Source organism: Pholis gunnellus (genome assembly GCF_910591455.1).
Source record: "Pholis gunnellus genome assembly, chromosome: 14".
In the NCBI taxonomy this organism is placed as follows: domain Eukaryota; kingdom Metazoa; phylum Chordata; class Actinopteri; order Perciformes; family Pholidae; genus Pholis; species Pholis gunnellus.
In genome coordinates, this window is record NC_136541.1 from 3099529 (window position 1) to 3122479 (window position 22951).

Below are 22951 nucleotides of genomic sequence, written 5' to 3' on the forward strand. Positions count from 1 at the left end.
AGCAGGCGGTAGACTGAAGCACCACGAAGATGTTTCTGTCAGCTGTATGTGACACAAGAGGAAAACCTGCTTTCTGACTGACCAGCTGCTGATGCAACGCTCTCCGTCTCCAACGCGCTTTCTCGTTCCTGTCAACGCTGGTTACTTGTGTACAAAAGTTTGTGTTTACCTTCTGATCCTCCGTCTGTAAACTTCCCCCCTTTGTCCTGAGCGCCACCACACAGTCAGACACCGTGTTGAGTGACGGCTGCATGGTGCGTCCATGTGTTTCTGTGTTGCCACATTTCTAACCGTCAGTCTAAACTGCATCCGACGCGAACATGTCCGTCACTCACCGCGTCGGCCTTTCTGCAGCTGGCAGCTTCAGTGCAGCTGGATCTGCAACAAAACTGTATTTGTGTGTTGGAGGAACTGTGTAAAATGGAACAAATTTATTTAAGCGCACTTCGTGACTTCTTCTGTGCTCTGTGCAGTTTTTTTCTCCCCTGCTAGACCCTAGAAACAAATGATGTTAGTGTAAAATATAAAATAAAATAAAATGTTGGGCTATTTTGCATAACACGTGTTTGTGTTACTACTTTGTCTATTTGCATTTGTCATAATAAACTATATTTAAAAAGAGTGGGAGACCAGGTAGAGCCTCTGAGAGTGGAGTGTCAAAAGCATCATGAACTGGTTCCCGTTTAACCAGGCCGGCAAAACTGAAACCAGAGACTCTGCTCTTCTGGCTTAATTCTCGTCGTTCAGCACTTCTCATTCTGAGTTAGGATATTAAATTCAGGGTTTGTTTTAAAACTGCGTTTTTTGTTGTTGAATTTAAGTGAATTTGGTTGTTGCTGAAGGAGGACACCTCATCCCGGTCAGTAGTGCATGCTGGGAGTCAGGGGTGAGGAGGTAGCTGGTCCTGGCTGATAAACTGAACTTTCAACGTCCAATCTGATTCGAGCTTTGTGGCAGAAGAGAGCTGGCTTTATTGCCAGCTAACAGAACAGAGCACATGAACCCCACAGGGAACGGAGGTGATCACTGACGTGGTCTTCTGAGAGCAACGTTACTTTGATACCTCACGGTTTCAGAAACGTCTGATTTTAATGAACTGTAAAGCACAGAAACATTGAGGCATTGTTCTGAGGCATCAGAGAGACCCGGGTACTTGTCACCTGTCTACTCATCTCTGGTTGGTTCAGACACCCGGCACCAGCGGGGGGGGGGGGGGTACGGAGATGAAAGAACTCGGCGAAACCAGAAATAGTGTCGACCAAAAACACGGAGAAGAGCAGCAGCGGTGCTGAGGAAGTAGTGTGTGAAGGTTTAGAAGTTTAATTAGAACGTGGTCCAGGGGAAAAACACAAAAATACAAACAATGAACAGAGATATTTCAGACCAACTGTGGGAAGACTTAATGAGATATTTGGGGATTTTTTTGGAAATGTAATGTTTCCTTCTGAACCAAGAATCTAGTTCTTACTTCCCAGTAGACTGAACGACGCGATACAAGAAGACTTCGCATACGAACGGACATTTTAGCATGTCCTCTATTAACATTAGAGATTCTCACAGACGTCCTCCTCCGTTTTGTTCAGTGTGAATGAGTGAAACTGGAATAAAAGCGCCTTTTGTAATAAACAGTGGTGGATTCTTAATGCAGCTCATCACGGTGGTGACAGTCGAGGCTGGATAAAAAGCTTACTGTGTGTGAATGAACTGTGTCAGGTTTGGCCTCCGACTACTGCCTCTTTTGACATGATCAGACAAGATTGTGTGTGTGTGTGTGTGTGTGTGTGTTTGTGTTTGCCGTCTCGCACACATGAATTAGGACACCAAACCCAACACGCCTGGCATTTCAAAGAAGAGGCCGTTTGTTGGAAACAAGCGCCCCATTTAGACCCTCCTGATCCACGTATTGAACTGTGCCCAGAATCTCACCCCAGCCCTCTGAAGCCTGGACGTGTTCTTCTTTTGCACTCATGTCGCATAAATAAAATCCGCTACGTGTAAGCTAAAGAGGCTAGTCTGAGATTTCTCTTTCTAGGACGGTAACAACTGGCTGTTCATGAAACTGCCCCGAACACTGGTGTCCAGGTTAAATGTACTTTGAAGGGTTAGGAGCAGTGATAAAACATTTTTACGATAAAATCTAATTTATCAGATATTGTCGGGGTGCGGTACTGCATACATACCTGATTCCTTTCCTTCATCTCCTTTCCTTCATCCCCCATCACGTCCTCGTGAATGAGATGTGTTCGGTGGTGGGATTGTGCAGCTGGGGATTCGCTGTGTTTAGCCGCTGATCTCCGCTGTCCAAAGTGATTCTAAGCACAAACGTTACGAGCCCCGTATCCCTTGATTTCCATTTAAAGTGACTGCAGCTTCAAAGTCACATGACCTACTTCTTAGTCTACATCATGGCGGCGGTGGCAGCAGTCACAACAGGAAGGCCTCGGAGGCATTCTCAAGAGTCCAACGCCGGGACATTTGTGGACCTCAAGCGAGCATTCCTTCCTGACCCACTAATCCAGCACACAGAGGCCTGCTCAATGCTTTCAGGCCTCTTAACTACAGCGAGCAGGTCCGGACTGTTTGACTGCTGATCAATCAATGAGGCGTTGAAGCCCGTGGCTGTGCATTTAACGGCGGCCCCTCTTAGTTGATTAAGTCGATGAAGATTTATTTAGATTAGTCTGTTTTTATGCACTTTTCCAATGCTGAATGACTTATTTGTCAAGAAACTTTAGAGATGCTGCACATTCCTCCATCTTCAGCTTCACACTGGACGGATGGAAACAGCCTCGCTGCTGCCAAAGACTGTCCAGCTGCTCCTCTATAAACAGCAACATGAACTATTGTTTTTCTCTTCTCCTTATTTTCAGAGAGGATTATTCAGCTATTACAGACATTCAAAGATATGAAAGTTAACATCTCTCATTATCATAATAATGATCTGCTATTTTCACACATTTCCGGAAGAGAAATCTGAAGATTGGATGTTTGTTTTTTTAACAGACGGGAACGTTGGATATCGTTGTATCGCTCCATAAATCAGCAAATAAAGACACATTAGACATAAGTTGTATAAACCAGGCTATGAATTATTTCTGGCTTAGAGTCTGGGACATAAACTCATTTGAGAAAATGTCCTTTAAATAAATGTTTTGTAAAATGACTTACATCCTGAAGACACTACAGATGAATCGGGTAAAACACTAATAATTACCGTGACATTCCCCCAGTTGATTATTTACATTAATACAATCATTTGTTGTATTGCAAGTGTTTTCGTAAATAGACAAAATAGTAAAATAAACTCCTAAATGTGTGTGTTTCTTTTTGAAATAAAAGAAAATGATCAGTGCATTTTTGCCTTAAAGAAAAACTCTTCACTGGGCGGCATATTCCAATCTTTGTGCAACAACAAGAAGGAAGCATTAGAACTTTAATGTTGTTTGTTGGAGAGACTTGTGACTTCTTGGTTCCGTCGGCTGCTTTGGATCCAGAAGGTGTTCTGCTCTCACGTGTATCCGTGTAGTCTGTGGTCTCATTGGACCGGACAGTGTGCCGACCCTGCACTTCATCCTCTTACATCACGGCGGAGGACTTGCGGAGGCTAAACGACATACTGTCTGTGTGCATATTCATGCGTGTATAGCACTTCACCAGCTTCCCACACACACACACACACGCGCGCACACACACACACGTCTAAAGTAGAATTTACATTCCTCCGTTTGCATTAAGAGCGAATCAGAAATGTTTTATGCTTTTAAGCTTTCACGCAATCCTGTAAAGCAGGAATAACATTTTTATAATCCTTTTGTAGCATATTCACGAACATGTTCAAATGTATTAAATATCAAATATTACATATAGATGGAAGACGGCTGTAGTGGCTCTAAAAAAACATTTTTGGCAATGTCGTGTGTCTTTCATCTCCACGTGTGCAGAGAAAGAATTACAACCACGACTCACTTTTGACCCAAAAAGCCAGATGGATCTCTCATACTTCTAAGGTTATGAATGTGATGTCATGTCTTTCAGAGAGCCAAACGATCTCATCTCCTCTCCTGCTGTAACTACCACACACACACACACACACACACACACACACACACACACACACACACACACACACACACACACACACACACACACACACACACACACACACACACACACACACACACACACCAGTTTCTCTCCAGAGTCAAGGAGGTAACGACTGCAATCTGCATCTCCGTCTCCTGGTGCTCCAACCTCCCTTCTGCCCACATCCATCTCAGCATCCCAGCTCCATTACCTCCCCCACCGTCGTCACTACCCACTTCTTTAAATATGCCTCTCTCTCTCTCTCTCTCTCTCTCTCTCTCTCTCTCTCTCTCTCTCTCTCTCTCTCTCTCTCTCTCTCTCTCTCTCTCTCTCTCTCTCTCTCTCTCTCTCTCTCTCTCTCTCTCTCTCTCTCTCTCTCTCTCTCTCTCTCTCTCTCTCTCTCTCTCTCTCTCTCTCTCTCTCTCTCTCTCTCTCTCTCTCGCTCGCTCGCTCGCTCGCTCAGCTTCGGTCCACATGGGCCTGAGATTGTGCTTTGAAGAAAACTGTTCCTCTTCTTATTCTTGATTTAAAAGCATACATACATGCACCATGTGCGTCTCTTATGGGGCTGCGAGTGTTGGCAAAGCAATCGATTTAAAACAAAGTCTCTTGCAGCGTGTTATCCCCGTCATATGTTCTCCTGTTTATTACTCCTTTTAACGGTTTAATGAAATACAGAGAGCTTTTTGGACATTCCCCTTCAAGTTGTATTTGATTGTCTCCAGGTTGAAGAACATCTTTTCTCCTTTTTGTGAAAAGTCTTCTGCTCAAATGTTCAAACGTCATTTCCAGTTTGTCTCTCCCGGTGAAGTGTTAGCTAATGTTCAGAACGCAAACTAAACTCTTCTAAGATTCAGTATTACGTCTGATTGTAACAGAGAAGACGGCTGATCAGGTCGCAGTGCGGTGCCTTGCTCATGGGCTTGTGTCAGTTAGAGGACACACACCAGCTGTTGTATTAGAATGATGTTGCTTGCGGGGTAACTATTGTCCTGCTGCCAGACACATGGACTCGTCTCTTTCATGTCTCTCCGTCGCTCCTTTTCAATAACTTTGAAAGTGAGATGTTCGTTCTCGGTGAAGAGTTCCCGTCTGTTTGAAGTGCCTCAGATACACATTACACAATAATGTCTGTAAGACATCACCGTTCTGTTTTCTGCCTGTCTGGACCTGTCTGCACAGGCCTCCACAGTCCCCGTAGAGGTTCACTCCCGGTCCACGCGCCACGCCTTGACACCGCACTTCTGCTCAGACCTCTGAGATATCACGCATCTATTTGTGTGATTTGTGTGTTTTGTCTCATCATAGCTGACGTACTTATGGATGTCCCGGCTGATCTGCAGGATTGGGGAGGCCCGTCACGATAAATACCTTTCTTTGGACAATATATTGTCCCATAAATAATAGCAATTTAAACAATATTCTTGTTGTTTTAAGACCATTTCATGCAGAAATTAACTTTTGATTATGCATAATATTCAGACGTTGAAGTGGCAAAAATAAATGGCAAAAATATTGTTGACATTCTCATGCAAACAAACACGGATGTAAACACAGCAGACAATATCGAGGTTAGCAAAAAATGATCAACGTTATGTCCATATAACGTACAATAAGACAATATAAAGATTTTTAAATTCATTTATGAAGTAGGCCTACAGAAAGTGTTGTGGTGTAACTTGACTCCCCTCCAGCAGAACTCTCGTGGCGTCCGCCGTGCGTCCCGGTGGAGTCGTGCAGTTTTGTTTTGGCAGAGCCTCCTCCAGCCCTCGCTCTTCCGTTACAGTTATGCATAATAGGACGTATCTCCGCCCACTGCAAATAAGCCTCCTTACTTTTGCCTTTTTCCATTTGCCGAGCTGTAATCTGATACGAAGGTCGTTGGCAGTTATTCCTCTGGGCCGTCGAGCTGTCACATGATGCAGAGGTGTGTGTGTGTGTGTGTGTGTGTGTGTGTGTGTGTGTGTGTGTGTGTGTGTGTGTGTGTGTGTGTGTGTGTGTGTGTGTGTGTGTGTGTGTGTGTGTGTGTGTGTGTGAGTCCATGTTTTACAAAATAATCCCATGCACCGCGGCCTGCCCATTGACCAACTGTTCCTACTACTTCTGCCCCCGCAAATCCTCTTGTACAACATCTCCCAATCCCCCCCGGATAACATTCAGCGAGCGTCATAACTGGATCAGGAGGAGTATGTGCGCAAGTCGTTTCTTTATATCAGAGACTGGCAACATTTGGGATGAGGTGTCACCAGATGCTTTGGGAGGAGGAGCAGCCATTGGTTTGGCCGTGACTCACCTCCTGAAAGCCTGCTCTTCATCTGGCCGAGGTGTGTGTGTGTGTGTGTGTGTGCAGGCTGGCCTCTGTCGCCAACATGTTTGGACCTGATGGGGCGCAGAATGACAGCAGCTTCTCTGGCACTCTGAAAGACAGAGGTTTTAATGTGTCTAATACGCCGATGAGAAGGCCCTTTATATCTGTGAGAATGTGTCATAGAGAGTCAGAACATCTGTGAGAGGGAGGTGTGTTTTCTTAAGAGGGCAGAAGTGAGAGCCGTGTTTGTTTAAAGCTCTAAACTGAAACCCAGTCTGGAGAATCAACTCCACATCCAGGTCCAGTGTATGAAAACAACTCGGAGACAAGATTTCAGTACTTGCTGTTTGAATGTTAGCTTGAGAATTGAAGAGCACTTTGCATACTGTATGCCACACAAACAAGTTCCAATTCCTGTGTTAGAATATTTTTTAAGAATCAAAAGTTCATTGCTCTTTGAAAGGATGTACTTGCATTTTCATGCTTTGATGTAAACATCTTATCGGTGGCATAAAATGGTCTGAAAAATGACAATAATATTATGTAAATCGCAAAGATATCGTCCAACAAAATAATAAAACAACTCTGCAACAAGCTTAGTTGTCGATAATTTTTCATGCACGGCTTTTGGTCGGACCCGCTTCTCAAGTCTCAAGTCCCCCGAGTGAGTCGCACCAGCATGTTACAACTGATTGCAACTGCTATTATTAAAAAATAAAGTAATAAAATGAATGTCAGATCAAACCTGATGAATGAAATCTGTAACATTGTATTGTTAAAGTGTCAGGAGTGACCTCATGGGGTGTATAACAGGGTTAGTAGTGGGTGTAGCAGAGATACGAGAAGAGAGCTTGGGAAATTAGACAACTGCTTCAATTTTTTTATCTTTTATATAATACAATGCATCAATAATATATTGTATTAACAACTAAAGTAATGTCCTTTTTTTAATTGTAAGTCATGACGTCCCCAGCTGTTATTGTGTTGCGTTGATGAAGCACAGCTGCACTAAACTGATCTCTGCTGCGTTCTCTGAGCGTCACTGACAGTCCACAGCGTCTGCATTCACCTTTAACCCAGTTGTGCAAAAGTTAACTGTTACATTTAATGTTTGCTGACATGAAATTTAAATTTCCCCCCGAGGCTCCTTGTGATTGAAGAACTGGTTCTGATGTCGGCGTCTTCATCTTTTACCACTTCGACTAGCGTTGCTGCTTGTTCTCAGAGGAGAGTCCCCCTCTCGGTCCTCGACAGTATTTATTCTCGAACATGTCGGGTCTTTGCTTTCATTCTTCACGCGTCTCTCACCATCAGCACTCGGTCCATCCTCCTCTGTCATCTTTAACCGCTACACATGTGGCTTCATTCCCGCTGGCCTCTCTGTGGGCCTCTTGTGTACAACCAGCCGTCTCAGAGGCGACCGTTTCCTCCTCGCTCTCCCCGCTGCGTCCCCTGATTGGCCGAGGCAAGAACTCCGGGTGACCCCTGGGGAATGATGTCAGGCTGTCTCCATGGCTGCGTTTTTTTTTGTTTTGTCATTCGAGGGAGGGAGGGGGGGCTGGGATGTGTCGCTGTTTGAGAGGACCAGAGCTCCTCTTGGCCGAGCTTCCATCGCTGAGAACAAAGCCAAGTGAGAGGCTGCGTGAGCGGAGATTAAGAGGTTCGAGTGTTTGGTTCCAGACAGCTTCTCAACACGTGGACACAGCTGTGCTGTTACTGCACAGCTGTGTCCACGTGTAGAGGACATGAATGCAAATCAGTACGGGTCTGACAATGTTGCTGCAAACACTGATTATTTAATTATCGATTGATCTTTTGCAGCAGCAGTCTAACGTTTGAGAAGCTGGGACCAAAGAGGTTTTGTAGTTTTGCTTTATCAGACTTGTCTTTTGAGTGACTTGTCGTTTCTGCATCGATGTACGTTGTATCAGTTTATTGCCTCTTTGATGTGATTTTTTTTAGGGAGGGTTGTGTCCTGTGTTCCAGTCATTCATGCCTCAAGTATTGTATTCCTTTGTACGTCGTTGGTGTTAGTTTGTAAGCGATGCATTGCTGTGGTGCTATCTTCTGCTGCCTGATTACTGAGAAAAACATGTGAGCAGAGGCAGGGTGACATGCAAAAGACTATTCTGAAATATTGTCCCTTTCCCCCCTTATATTTATTAATAACTGACATATATTTTCAAGAGCATTCTTTTGTCCCAAGTCCTCACGTTACTTCTGACTTTGCCTGATGGACCGGTCCAAATGCTGACGATATACCTAGATATGCACGATTCTTTTTAAGGCTGAAGTTTTGGGGGATTTGCAGCTATTTTAATATGAAAAAATATCCATGAACATTGAGTAGAATAACTTGTTACAGCTATCGTGCCATTACAAGTGATGGAATCCATGAAAGCTATCTCTTGAGTAACAGCTGTTGGCCTCGAGGCTTTCACCATGTGGCCTTGGAATTTGTTGTGATTTGGTGCGATTTTTTTAAAATCATGAATCGATGCATAAAACGGGTCGCTCTGGTTCCTTAAAGCGGTTTGATGTTCCGCCTCAGACAGGCAGGATATCCTTCTGTCACGTTCTTCCACAAACCAGAGGAGTGTTAACCACAAGATCTTCTCCCGATAGCAGTCAGTCAGTGTGCCATGAGGAGCGACTGACTGACTGACGTCTGATCACAGTCAAATAGAATCTACAAATGCTTCGTTGCCTCTGGTTGAATTTGCAGACAGATGCGATTGATTGCGTTGGACATTCCAGTGAATTGACGTGCAGATCTTTGGCCGACCGTCCAGAATTTCTCATCCCGCATTTCAAACTCCACTCCACTAAATGAATCATCTGCACGTTCTGTGTTTCCCAGAGAATCAGATCCTGTTTGTGGTGATAGTTGACGGGTGGACTGATTAAAACAATACCCTATATAATCTCTATCAGACCAGCGAGGCTCCTCACATGCTTTCTAATGACATACTTGAACAAACACTTTGCCAAAAGCCAAGAGGAAAGCTGTGAAAAGCATACGCTATGAAGATGAAAATACACAGCAGATGGAATAAAAGAAGACATTCTTTCCTAAAACAAGGAACAAGGAAGTATTCTAGCATCGATTTAGGATGAGGGAAGATCATTTATGTTTGCTTGATAACAGTTAGGTTCTAAAACACATAAATAACCATCAGACACTCTGCAGTTCATTTACTGTAGAGACAGACATCCGTCAGACCGCCATGAAAACGCAGACAACAGCGGGCTGAAGGAGCCTTTTAGTTCCTTGGGAACTCATCCCGGGACTTGAATTACTCGGAAGTTCTTGGTGGAACCGCTGCTTTAAAGTCAAAATACTACGTCAGAGGACCTGTACACTGAGCCAAGATTACCATCCTGAGATTATTCTCAACCCGATACAGCTGCCAAAAACATGGCATAGAAATGCAAATGGCCCGCTGCTACTGGAACACTTTCTTGTTGCGGTGCCAGAGTATCGATAACCAGCGGTACTCTGGCAATCTGATCCACAACGTCTCTGGTGTAACAGAACGGGTTATTGTGTTGCAGCGTGTGTCCTCTTTCAGGTCTCTTTCACGAGCTAGACTGCAATCACACTCATGCATAAAATGTTCTATGCACCAACACACACAGAACTATACCTGCACATACGTGGTCTCGGGGAGCAGAGGATCAGGGTCTTGGTTTAAGGTGTGGATGAGATGAGGAAGCACCACTATGCTCACAAGAAGAGACGCAAAGTGGGGTCTTGTCTAGCCGGCCGGGTGCTGGTATGTCTGAACATTACCTCTGCTGCTCTGCAAACACATTTAGCTCAGCGTCGTCTTTATTCTGCACTACAGAGCTCTGTCTAACGTTATGTCTACGGTCATGTTTTCATATTCACGCCCACTAGGGAGGTCCTGAGGAGAGTCGCAGGATCGGGTCAGGTCCAGGCCTTTTGATGATCTGGCACCGTACCGTCTGATCCTCGTACGCCAGCTGCCAAAATGCAGAATTGCACTGGAACAACACGGAGTTGAGAGTGAACACACTTGTGAATGAACCGTGGAGCGGTTTCAAACTATGACATGCGGGCAGTAGGGACTGATGTGGGCAGAGCTGCTCGTGGTGAAAACAAGTAAAGAAACTCTGTTCAGTCAAAATGTCTGCAGGTGTAACAAATCTTTTGAAGTGATCAAGTTTATTTAATATCGTAAATGCAATTCTGTGTTTTCTTCATGCTGGAAATGAAGAGACACTACTGACCACACTGACACTGATTTATTAAAGCGCTCCCCTCTTCCTGCCTGCTTTCGCAGTCGGATGATGAAGACGACTTGTTTGCGTTTCCAGTGAATCAGTAGAGTCGTGACCAATGCCTGGTTGATGCTACTGAAGTCTGCTCATGTCACTCTGGTCTGCTCTGTGCTGAAGGCAGCGGTCAGTCGTTGCCTCTCAGAGGATCGCGTGTCCGATGCACCTGAACCAGTCGCCTCTGACTCAGCTAGACTTCCTCTTCGTCTCGATCTCTTTGTGTCTTGGCTCTTCTCTCTGCCTCCCACGTCTTGTGGTTTTCCTCTACTTTCGTACAGATATCAAAAGAAGAATAAAGCTTCATCTCGTCACAGGTTCTCAGCATCTGTCTGTCAGTAATCCTGTGAGGGAGTGAGATTCCTCTTTCTTTCTTTCTCAGCTGTCTTGCTTCCCCTCTCTCCTTTTCAAAGTCTCTTGTCATGCAAGAACATGTTTTTGAGTCTTAACCTGAAAATGCCCAAACTCAAACAGTCTGACAATAATCGTTTGTGGAAGAGCCTTTCTCTTCCTTTTCACTTGAACTTTTTGTTCCGCAGCATTAGTTCCCCGGCCTCCTTCAGAGGTATTCATCGACTCCGCTACACATGGACCGATGCCCGGTCTAAGCTTTGCCTTTAGAAAAGCCGTCTTAAGAGTGGCTGGATCAGTTTGTTACCCCACTCTGACTCGATGTCTATCTTTCTCGTTGTTGAAGGATCGCGAGCAGCCGGAGGGCTGACAGCTGGTGTAACTGTAGACTCCACTCCGACGTGTCTTTGATTTACCAGCCTGTTGTCACAGAGGCCGAAACTTTTTTTGAAAGAAACCAAACTCGACAGTAATCTTCTCCGACCAGGAGACTCCGACTCTTTTGAGTTCAAATGAACTTTGGTCATTTTCTATTGGCAAGGCTAAAGACGATTTCCTGTTGTGACTAGGTCAAAGGAATTTCTTTACATAGAGGAATACATTTAGTCTATAAAGTAAAAAAGGAAAGCATTGTCGTCTTGAATTCAGGTCAGATTTTTCTAACGAGTCTAATTCAGTCTCTCTTTACGACTTTCACGGTTTCCTGTCACTGTGAAGCTTTTTGCCAAATACTATTAGCAAATGCTGTAATTCTTAGTTTTTAGGGATTATTACGTATGGCAGTGGACCGACCACGATGTGTAGACAATCTGAAGTCATCTGATCAACAACATTCTGAGGCCTGAAGCAGTAAACCTCTCTCCTAAAACCAGCACCGGTGGGTATTTGCAACTACAGCAGCGTTGACCCGGTTATGGTTTTAGCTGCAGCCAAAGAACACTTAGCGCCGTGAACATCAGAGTCAGAGGTGGTGTGCAGTTAAGTATTCAGGCCTTTTATCTGTAGGCCTAATGGAATGAAAGTGATGATTTGCTCTGATAAGAAGGCCTTCATTTGTGAACGTTGAGATGAAATAGTTGTGTTCTAACTAACGGAAGTGCCAAATATAGCCCGACTATTTCAGCATGGGAACCCTTCTGAGCACTGCGCTGTGGGCCTCGTGCCACACGATGAATGGCACCCGCAGACTGCTGAGTTTCCTCTTAAATGCGTTGCATGAATCCAATAGGAATTACCACGCTAATGGCAATAGCATATAATTCAAATGGCAGCAAACATCTATTTGCTATGTCAAGATATATAGTGGAGAAATGTCTACCTGAGCAGAGAATGAGGTCGCTCTCTCTGTGCTTTGACTACATAGCTGGGCCGACTGTGCGTGGCTTAATAGTGCATGTGAGCGTGCCCCACAGGCTAGCTAATCGCTGCCGCCCCGCCCTGTGCTCAGATGGCACTCTTACGGGGGTTACAGGCGATAATGTCGTCCAGACCGACCGCTTTGCCGCGTCGGCCCACCCTCGGGTTTACACCATTAGCTTTCTCTGCACTGTTGGGTGCACCGTTTAGAGCTGTTAGCACCGTTAGCTTCCAGCCGCTGGCTCGGCCGTCGCCATGTTGAGAGCCGTGTGGAGGCAATAGATACGCTCTAAATTTTGAGCACCTTTTTAATGCATCGCAATAGAGAAAAAATCTGACTTAAAACTTCTTGTGAGTGAAAAGATGAGGACGCATTTGGCTTTACATGTTTGTTGCCAAAAAGTTTACAGAGGCAGATTAAGGTAAATAATGTAGATGTATAATAAATGCTAAAATCTATTCACGATATAGAGTGAAACTGAAAAGTAAAGTGAGTCAGTCCGACTCTCTCTCAGCCCTCTCCGCTCTTATCTCTTCGTCACCAGTGTTTGGTGAGAAAGCAGCAGCTTCTCTATTGATTCGTTAACATCAGCCAGTTAACATTCAACCTGTGTGAAGGACACCGTGGGCGATGCGATGGAAGAACAATGTGTTCAACTGTTGATCCTAAAAGCCCCGACTCAGTTCTCCCTACTACGCTGCTTATACCTGCAGCCAAAGAGCCAAATAAGTTGATAAAGATACAAGTCTATGATGACACAGTAATGCATGATTTCTGTTGCCTTGTAAAGAGCTTAAATAGTACATTTATAGTATGTTACAAAAAGATAAAAACAAGTTATCTCCACCAGCAGCCAATGAGAGGCTCTAAAACCCTGAATCACTGCGATGGAATCCGTCTGGAACAACCCGGGAGAAAAGAGAGAAATACGTCTGCTTGATGAAATATCCATTACGGATGACTCGCTCTGTTTGGAGACAAAACTGCAGGCTCATAAAACTCTGTGCTGAACCACGACGTCCCGCTGACTCCCCGGGCCCAGCGGACCACCTCTCCCATCCCCTCCACCCTCGCCTCCTCTCAGGCCTCCTCTGTGGTCTCACTGCACAGGAGGTGGAAGTGAGAGCCACGTAGCTGCCGTGTGGTTCATTATTCATCATGTTAATCAGGCCTCAGGCAGGAGATCTCCTGCTTCTGTCCCACACGTGAGATCCTCTTGTTCTTTTTGCATTTTTCACAGGCTGCCTTTTTATGTTTGGCTCGTTCTGCTTTGATGTCATTCACATGACGAGGAGCTCTCTGCTCCCTGCACCACCCGATGCAAACTTGTTATTTCCACGTGGAGCCCAGCGCGCTGGTTTAATCCTACCTGCCCGCCTTGGGTTTAATGTCTACTCGTAGGCGGTGTAATTCTGACTATTTTTAGAGTGCAGTACGTTAAACTGTCAGGCGGCTGCCTGTTTCGATCAGATACATGGCCTCCGCTGAATGGCCACATTGTTCTGTGTGCGCGGCTCGATGCCATTCGGGGCGCTTTACTTCTTGCCAGTGTTTCTCTTTCTCTCTCTCTTTGCTTTCTCTCAGTTTTTCTGAGACCAGGGCCGCATGATTGGTGGAGTCAGACGGTTGAACTGAAGGACACACGGGTGAAACGTAGGAATAGAGTTAATGATGGCGAAGTAGGGCAAGTCGTGTGTAGCCGTGATTCTTATGTCGTTACAGTGTAAACGCTGTGTTAATGACTCGGCTGTAATGTTTTAAATGGGGTTTATATGTTCCGTTTCATCTTTTTAAATCATCAGCGTGTATGATTATTGAAAATGGCATTTTAAAAAAAAGTTATTAGCAGAACTCCTCTGCATTTTCTCCTCGTTTCTCTCTTTATTTTCTATTGTCAGAAGCATACTGACCTCACTGACTGTAATACAGCTGTGATCTGTCGTGGTCTTTATGCAGCATGAATCATAAGATATAAAAACCTCAACTCTTTTAATTACAACCTGGTCAACACTTAACGCCTTAATAATATGATGTTGTTATGTTATTAAGAGTTGTGATGGTAGAAGTGTTAAGATTCAGAGAGACGGTGACATGGAGACAGGAAGAGGAGAAGAAGAAACGCGAAGGCTCTTGGCTGCAGCCTGAGACTTTTGGCAGCCTCCTCCTCTCCTCTCCTCTCCTCTCCTCTCCTCTCCTCTCCGTCTCCCCCCCCCCCCCCCCCACTGGCCCTTGCATTCCACTTGGCACGTCCATGGGGAGGAATGTTTGGCACGTAAATCGGTGCTCCGCAGTCACTCATGTAAATGCTGACATATATATATATATATATATATATGACGAGCACACGTATAGGGCTGTCATGGTGAAGGAATTTCCCCTGCAGGGATAATTATTATTATTGGAGCAACATATGCACTAATATTATTGCCCATTTTTTTCTTTTGCATTTTACTAAATGTATCTCTGTATTGTAAGCTTTATTGTTTGGCTGGTTTTGGGTGTATTGTTGCATTTTTAAATGACAAAGATGACAGTTTTAAAAGTAAGTAAATACTTATTGTGAAATGCAGCACAGGAGGCAGCGAGATGCAGAGTATCTGTGTGATTTAAAATAATGTCGGCATGAGGTAGACCACTTGATCTGGATGAAAGCTGACCCCCCCCTTAATTTATCAATCAAGTGTTTGACTGCTGTTGTTTGGAGTAGTAGTTTTAAGTTGACTGGACATTATCCGACAGCAACATGTATTATGACATCATACACAGCTGTATGAATATGTACCATCAGAGTGGTTGTACCTTCTGTCACATCTGTCTTTGTGCAGAAACCCGTCTGTGTGTTTATTTTTGCTCACATCACTGAGCACCTGAATGGCATTTTTCCAATTTCCGTTTCACTTATCACCGGTGTCATTTGTGCCTCAATGAAAGGTTCTTTGTTTCTTACCTTCACCCTCGCTGTGACCTCACAGCGCTGTGCACACATCCGAACATGAGAAGAGATCCACAGGGTTTGAGCCCGATAAGCGGATATTCTCCCTTCTGAAAGAGTGACACGCTGATAACTCACATGGACGTTCAGGGCCTGAGGAAACGAGTAGTTAAGCTGTGTTTATCCAGGGAGGGTTCAAAACAAGCTTCATTCCATTCCAGCGTTCAACTCATTATTTTAAACACTTTGAGAAGCTGGCAACTAATTCTTGCCCTATTTAACATCGTATTAGTTTGTTGCACTTATTGTAATCGTATTAGCTCGTTGCACTTATTGTATGTTTGTTTCTGCACTGTACGTTTGCCCTGGTTTATGCTCTTAGATACTTGTTTAGCAAGGGACATGCACTTATGCACTAAACTGTCCGAGGGCGAAGATCTCAAAACCTCTGCAAATCAAACCTACCTGCGCTGTTAGAGTCCATTCGTGGTTAAAGGGAAAAGGGTTTGTAAATTGGGTGAACTGACTCTTTAAGTAGACAAAGCACCAGTAAGTGATTTTCCTCATTTCATCCAAGTACTACAGTAAGAAGTTCCCTCTGACCTGAAGTGACAATAAGCCTACTGTGTGTTCTTAATCCATTGTTCATCAGAGTAGCCTGCTGTGAGGATAAAGCAGGCGTTATACAGATTGTATTGGCTTGTGTGTGTGTGTGTGTGTGTGTGTGTGTGTGTGTGTGTGTGTGTGTGTGTGTGTGTGTGTGTGTGTGTGTGTGTGTGTGTGTGTGTGTGTGTGTGTGTGTGTGTGTGTGTGTGTGTGTGTGTGTGTGTGTGTGTGTGTGTGTTTGGTTTTTTAATCACCACAAGATAAGTGTCACTTTGTCTTTTAGCAGCTTCCACCATCTCATTGCCTTTAAGTGACTTCCTCCTTCAGTCTCCATCTGGCCCTCCCTGCTCTAAATCCTGAATCTACAATCACTTAATTATTCTTTCAGATCCTCCGTGTTTTGTTTTGTTTCTGCACCATCCATACTAACCGCACTGAGAGGGAGGCGAAGGAGAAAGCTGCAGCAAAATGCATTTATTAAGCACTCTGGAGAGCACAAAACGGTGTCGCACCAACACTCTCCAATGAATAAGAAAAGGCTTTTGATCCGCTGTAAACTGCATCAATGCAGCGCCGCAGGGCTCTATGGAGCTGGATGGACGGGCGGAGGATCCCAGAGAGGAGCGACGCGCCGCAGCAGTTTATGATATGAAACCAGCGCTAATGTGGGTCAAGTGTAGGACAACAGTCTGTTAAAGTTTTATAAGGATGAAGAGGGTGAGACGGAAAGTGGTTGAGAAGGAGACGGGAAAAGAAGGAGGTAAAAAGAATTGGAAGTGAATGAGAAGTGGTCGAGTACGAGGTAAAGCCTGCTTTACAAAAACAGACTGTTGAATCCAGGCGGCAACCTCCGGTTCTCCCGAGTGAAGTTGATGGGAAAGTGTCTTAAGCTGCATTCTCTCTAATGTCCACCAGGGGGCGACTCCTCTAGTTGTATAGAAGTCTGAGAAAATGACTCTACTTCTCTCTTGATTTATTACCTCAGTAAACATTGTAAACATGAGTTTATGGTCTCAATCTCTAGTTTCAAGTCTTCTTCAATACAGCATGATGTTCATTTAGTAAATGATGGTCCATTTAGAGTCAAACAGACCATAAAGCAGAGTATGATTTAGGGCGGGGCTACACAGTGATTGACAGGTCTCTACCAGAGCCGTATACGACGTCTCTACGCCACTCCTCCTCCATCCAAACTTGGTCACTTCCTGTTTACCTGTTTTAAAAAAGCCAAGATGGCGACGGCCAAAATGCTGAACTCGAGGCTTCAAAAGCGGCAGTCCACAAAACCAATGGGTGACATCACGACGACCACGCCCACTTCCTATATACAGTCTATGGTTGAATCGGATCGGACCGTCACCAGGTTCCTCTGAGAGCCTTCATCTCTTTAGTTGAGATATCAACGGTACTTGAATTTAACACTTGCTGGCTTCAAAGAAAAATGAGGGTTTTTTTTGTAACAATTAATGGATTCTGATGAACGTGGACAATGATAAACGGCACAGAATTTGCATCCTTAGTTGCCACTTACCAACTTCTGACCTTACAAGCACCTGAGAAGAGGTTTTAACGCCTCTGAAGTCGTGAAATCCTTCGCTCTTCCTCTCTTTAGTAACGGGCCATGATTGGCTGACAGCTTCTTCCACTAAAATGAAACTCTTTTTCACAAAGAAAAACGCTGCAGCTGTTTATTGGATTCTTTCCCAGCGTCCCAGCTCCATCCAGCAAACAGTTGGCAGAGTCCGCATCGCCGTGGGTCAGTCCGCGCTGTCATAGGACTAACTGTAGGAACAGTGGAGGACCACTTCTTCATTCGACGGTACAGAATCCTCGGAGCTGCTCGGGGCCGACTCTGAGCTTTGCCCGTCCCCGGAAGAGGACGAGGAGGAAGTTGTGGAGGTCCCGTCTTCAAAAATACCTCCAATCAAGGCCCAGATGAGATCCATTTCCTCGTCTTCACTGTCCGATTCAGAGCTCTCCATGTACTGTTGGAAATCCATTTATTAATAGTTGGTTCTTTGAGTACTCAATAGATAGATCATTAGCTGTCTTACCGGCATGTCCATGCTGTCGTAGATGTTTTCAAAGCATATTAGATTGTTGTGCAGGCTGAGGAGCTCCATGTAATTCGACAGGTCATCGTCATCACAGTCAACACCGCCATCGCTGTCTCCACAGCTCTCGTTGTCGCTCTCTGACTGGGAGTCCAGATCTTCCAGAGACATTTTAGTAGTTTGGTCTTCCTCTAAAGCCCCCCGCTGACCCTCTGAGGCTGCATGGAAGTGATCAAAATCAGCGTTGCCATGATAGATTCAGTTGATTGTGCTTGACAACCGTTTGGTGCTTTCATTTCAAATAAGTGCTTGTTGAGTTCTAGAGTGTAGGTTTGTGAGCTCGGAATCCCAGTTTGATATTTTTTTCTTCCTTGTCCTCTTGTTTTTGCCTGTTCTGCCTCCTGTTTTGTAAGAACATCTACTTTATTTTGATGCAACAACACACTGATGGTTTCTAACTACATTTCCTATCGCAGCTGTAACCGCACTGCTTGAATGTGCACAGTTGTAGTGTTTTTTTAATGAATTTTAAAGTTATTAACCAGGCTCTGTGAAAATCCTGGATTCAACTCAACACACAAGAGTCTGTTCTATAAATTGCACGGCTGGTATTTTCTAGAGCTTTACCGATACTTGGGGCTTGTGCTTAGGTGTCGTCTTTGAAAAAAACAACGAAAACCAGCCGACGGGCCGGTGGAGCAGGGCTGCGTGCACCACCAGGAGATCAAATGTAAATAACGGGGGGGAAATGGATTCAACGCAGACGTGGAGCTCTAGACGTTGCTCTGCTGTTGAATGAGGAGGAGGGGAAACATTCTGGAGCTCATCGTGATGAAAAACCGCTAATATCACTGTCCGTTCCCACCACATCTACCGGCAGAAAGACAGGAAGTCAGTGGTGAACTGGTAAAGCCCGCCTCTCGCTTAGTTTGATTGGCTGTCTGGATAAAGTGTGAGATTGACGAGCGGTGCAAATCTGGTACTGGCGCTGAAAAGATATTTGAAAATGGCAGTACCTTAAGAAAACAAGGGTTTTGTAGGTGACACGTCTCGGTGTGATCGGCCTCAAAGTTGAAAAAAAAGAAAGCTAATTTTGCCCGAGACCTTCCAGAAGAATGGACCTTCCATTTTATGGTGCTGTTGAATAGCAGCGTCTGGGCCTTGGCCTGCTTCCAGGTCTGTTTGGGCCGATGAGGGCCACAGCTCTGATCTGCCTTCAGATCAGTTTTTAAGCAGTTCTTCAGATAAGCGCCTGTCAGATTAGCATCATGGGAATCTCAATACGGCACCGAGGAAACGGCCGTGAGTGAGGAAGTGGATGTGAAGAAGTTTGAATTATCTTTTTCTTAAATTATTATATGAAGCCATACAGGAAACTCAGTAGCGCTGTGCATTGATTTACAATAATGAGTATGAGAATAAGGTAGTCCGGAGGGAACGCTTCGTGCTCGCTGTGCCTTCAGTGTTGAAACACAGGCTTTGTGGGTGTGACATTTTCTGCTGTTAAATGTTGTCAATATTGACCAAAAATATCTTCATTGTGATTTTTTGCCATATTCGAGCAGCAGGAATCCTTTTAATGTGGAGATACCAACACGTGTGTGTGTGTGTGTGTGTGTGTGTGTTTACGTCTCTGGCATACTACAGTATAACCTTGTTTAACAATATGGGACTTCTGTCATAAGTTTGGCACCGTGACATTTTGCTGTGAGCTATTTCTTTTACCAGATGACACACACACACACACACACACACACACACACACACACACACACACACACACACACACACACACACACACACACACACACACACACACACACACACACACACAGCATTCTACACTCTTTGATGTGGCCTGCGCTGCCCAGTCCAAACAGACACACACTATAGGAACTTGATAAAGGCAACCACCACACATGAGAAGCCCCCCCCCCCCCCCCCCCCCCCAAGCCCCCCCCAAGCCCCCCCCCCAACACACACACACAGTATATCATAGCACCACCCTGGGATCTAAACTTAGGACAGCTCGGGGTCTCCGGTCTGGAAGCCTCACTTGTTGTTGTTGTTTGTGTGCTCGATGGTTTAAGGCTCCATTCAGTTATCTCAGGGCGCACGTGACACACACACAGTATCTGACGATGGTTTAATTATAGAGGACATATTTTCATTTTCAGTTCATCTGCTCAATGTCCGGGCACATTTTGAACAGTTTAAGATGTACATAAAATACACTTTAAAATTTCCAGGAGGCATCTCGTCATTCAAAACTAAAACGCTGAAATGTTTTTAGTCTGAATTAGATTAAAAAGCAGTGATTTGTGGCTTCCTGTCCCACGACACCTATCGGTATCGAAACAGTTTTACACGCCGGCTCTTTTTATTTGAAATAACTACTATTGAAACAAGAAAATGATAGACAGCAAAACAAGCTCTTATACACACACACACACACACACTCACTCACACTCACAGTCATCTGTCTGCAGTGATTTGTTGACTGATGCAGCTCCGGTCTGGATATGCCTAGAAAGAATAAACGTAGAGGCAGAGACAGGCCTGGGATCTGTCTGTGAGCTCCATCAGCTGGAATCCACAGGGTGTCCGTGTCATGGGGAGGGGAGGGGAGGGGGGGGGGGGGTTACACAGAGGGACACAGGCTGTCACGGACGATGACATCTGTCACGGAGGTCTGACAATCCTTGCATGTAGCTGACAGGAAACAACTCACAGAAAATACTAATGCAACCGTTTGCTGCTTCGTCCTCTCGTTTCTTTTGTGGCTTCGTCCTCTGAGCGATTCTAAAATCCAAGTATCAACCTGAAAATGAGCATGAAATATGCCCTTTAATATACACACTGTACGTCACACACTGAATGTACAACATTTAACATACTTGGCCCACTTTTAGTGGTATTTATGAAAAGAAACCAGATGTTTTAAACTACATTTCTCTGCTCCTCTTCTATTCCCTCCTCGTCTGCCTCCCTGTCTTCACCCTGAGTTATGTAGCGAGTTAAACACACCGGTGTTGTTGTTGTTGTCCCTCTCTGTAATGTGCCCGGTGCCCTCTGCAGTGGGCTGGAACGGTACATGTGGGTAATGAGGCTGCTGCGTTCCCGTTGAGCCCGAGCAGTCGCGCCTCCACTCATTACTTTGTCAGTTGATGCCCACACACTCGCAGCACTTCAACATTTTATAGACGCGTATTAACGTGCACTCTGTACGCATTCTGTCTTTGCTTTTATTGCTAAAGTATACAGTACGCATTTTATATCTCTGTGCATGTCACGACGTTAATTCCCACAATCGTCTGCAGTTCACGTTTATGAGTGTGTGTTTACTGTGATGAAAGAACACTACAACTTTTATTGCCCATTCATCATAATGATGTGTGTGTGAAGCTGCAATATAGTAGAAAGTGAGCACTCAACTTATTGTCTCCAGTGTTAGCTCACCCTCACGCCCTCTGTACCTCTTTATCTCCCTCTTCTACTAACTCAGCGTGACTTGTGTTTCATCTCCAAACATTTGACAAGAAATTGGACTGAAGTATACCGTGGCTCTGGCTGGGATTCCCCCCCGGCCCTCGTGTTTGTGTACGTCCCCTCTTGATGTGCCAACGGTGACACAATAATTGTCACGCATAAGTGCTTGTTTTGAAGTTTGTACAGGCGGAGCTTTGATTCATACTTTGTGTTTATTCTTCTCAGTGCTGTCTGTCAAGTTGTTCTTAAACCCTTTTAACCAATTCTCCAAAGTCTCATTCTTTGAGCTGCTCTGCCTCATTATCATGTCACGATGAGTGCGATTCAATCTCACTTAATTGAGTTTTGCGTGTGTTTTTTAGTTTTTGTGGCCGTGGGTGTTTTTGTTGAATGTCTCTTTTCTTCTCCTCCAGGATGCTAGTTACTGGCTGCAGGTCCACCGGTTGGAGCACGGCGACGGCGGCATCCTCGACCTGGACGACGTACTCTGCGACGTGGCCGACGACAAAGACCGGGTGAGTGAGGCGTGCGTTGGTAGATGTGACGGAACTGAAGCAACACGCGCTTTAGTGGTTATTTCACGTCATCCTCGGGGCTCCATGTCAATGCTGACGCCATTACCAATGAGGAAAAATGTAGCGTTTAGCTGCTAGCGCTGCTCTGTGGTACGTCACAGGAATGAATGCTTGTGATTTTGCTGAAGCGGTGCATTGTGTCAGACACAAAGTACACAATGCAATGTCAAGTGTGCATATTTCTTTATCACATTTGCATGTTTTCTGTTGCCATCCAAGGCACAGGAAGTGCTTCCTGACCAATCAGATAAGAGGGTTTCTTGCGTACCAGAGCAGCTCTTATCAGTGGGTCAGCTTTTATTAATAGCACTGTTTACCGTCTTGGAGCTGTGAATGCCTCTGTATGTTCACATTCGCCTCGCTTAATTCCTCCGTTGATCTTAACAGAAATAGGTGTCGGTCATTGTGCTTCACTCTGACAGTACGGGGGCCTGAAGTAAAGGACTGCGTTGCATTGGCTCTCAATCATTCTTAAATCCTGTCATCGGGTTCCTTTATGTCACAGAACAGGAAGTGGATGCTGATCTCAAGTGCAAATGCAGCTTAAATTTAGTGATGCTTTGTTCATAAATGTAAATAATTCCTGGTATTTCTTTGTCTTATGTGATCAGAACAGTGCCAATGCCGTTGCAGCCACACTCTTAATGTATTTACAGTAATTATACTGTTGTTTTCTTACACAAAGAGTTTCTGGAATTATACAGTCAAGTTTTGGACTTTCAAGACTTTTATTGTGAAATATGACTCGAGCTAAACGGTGATTTGACTTACATTTTTTAAATTGAGCTTAAAGGTTAAACACCGTGTGTGTGTGTGTGTGTGTGTGTGTGTGTGTGTGTGTGTGTGTGTGTGTGTGTGTGTGTGTGTGTGTGTGTGAGATGCAGAGTTTCAGTGAGT

The 22951-nt window shown here is 44.8% G+C and overlaps 1 protein-coding gene across 3 annotated transcripts in view; it reads left to right on the forward strand.

Moving 5' to 3' along the window:
• LOC306706782 (partitioning defective 3 homolog) overlaps window positions 1–22951 on the forward strand; it is a 209064-nt gene that overhangs the window by 10095 nt on the left and 176018 nt on the right. For all 3 annotated transcript variants that reach the window (XM_079173990.1, XM_079173992.1, XM_079173991.1), the window contains exon 2: window positions 21893–21994. In XM_079173990.1, the coding sequence (XP_079030116.1) occupies window positions 21893–21994 (102 nt within the window). The remainder of the gene's footprint in view (window positions 1–21892; window positions 21995–22951) is intronic.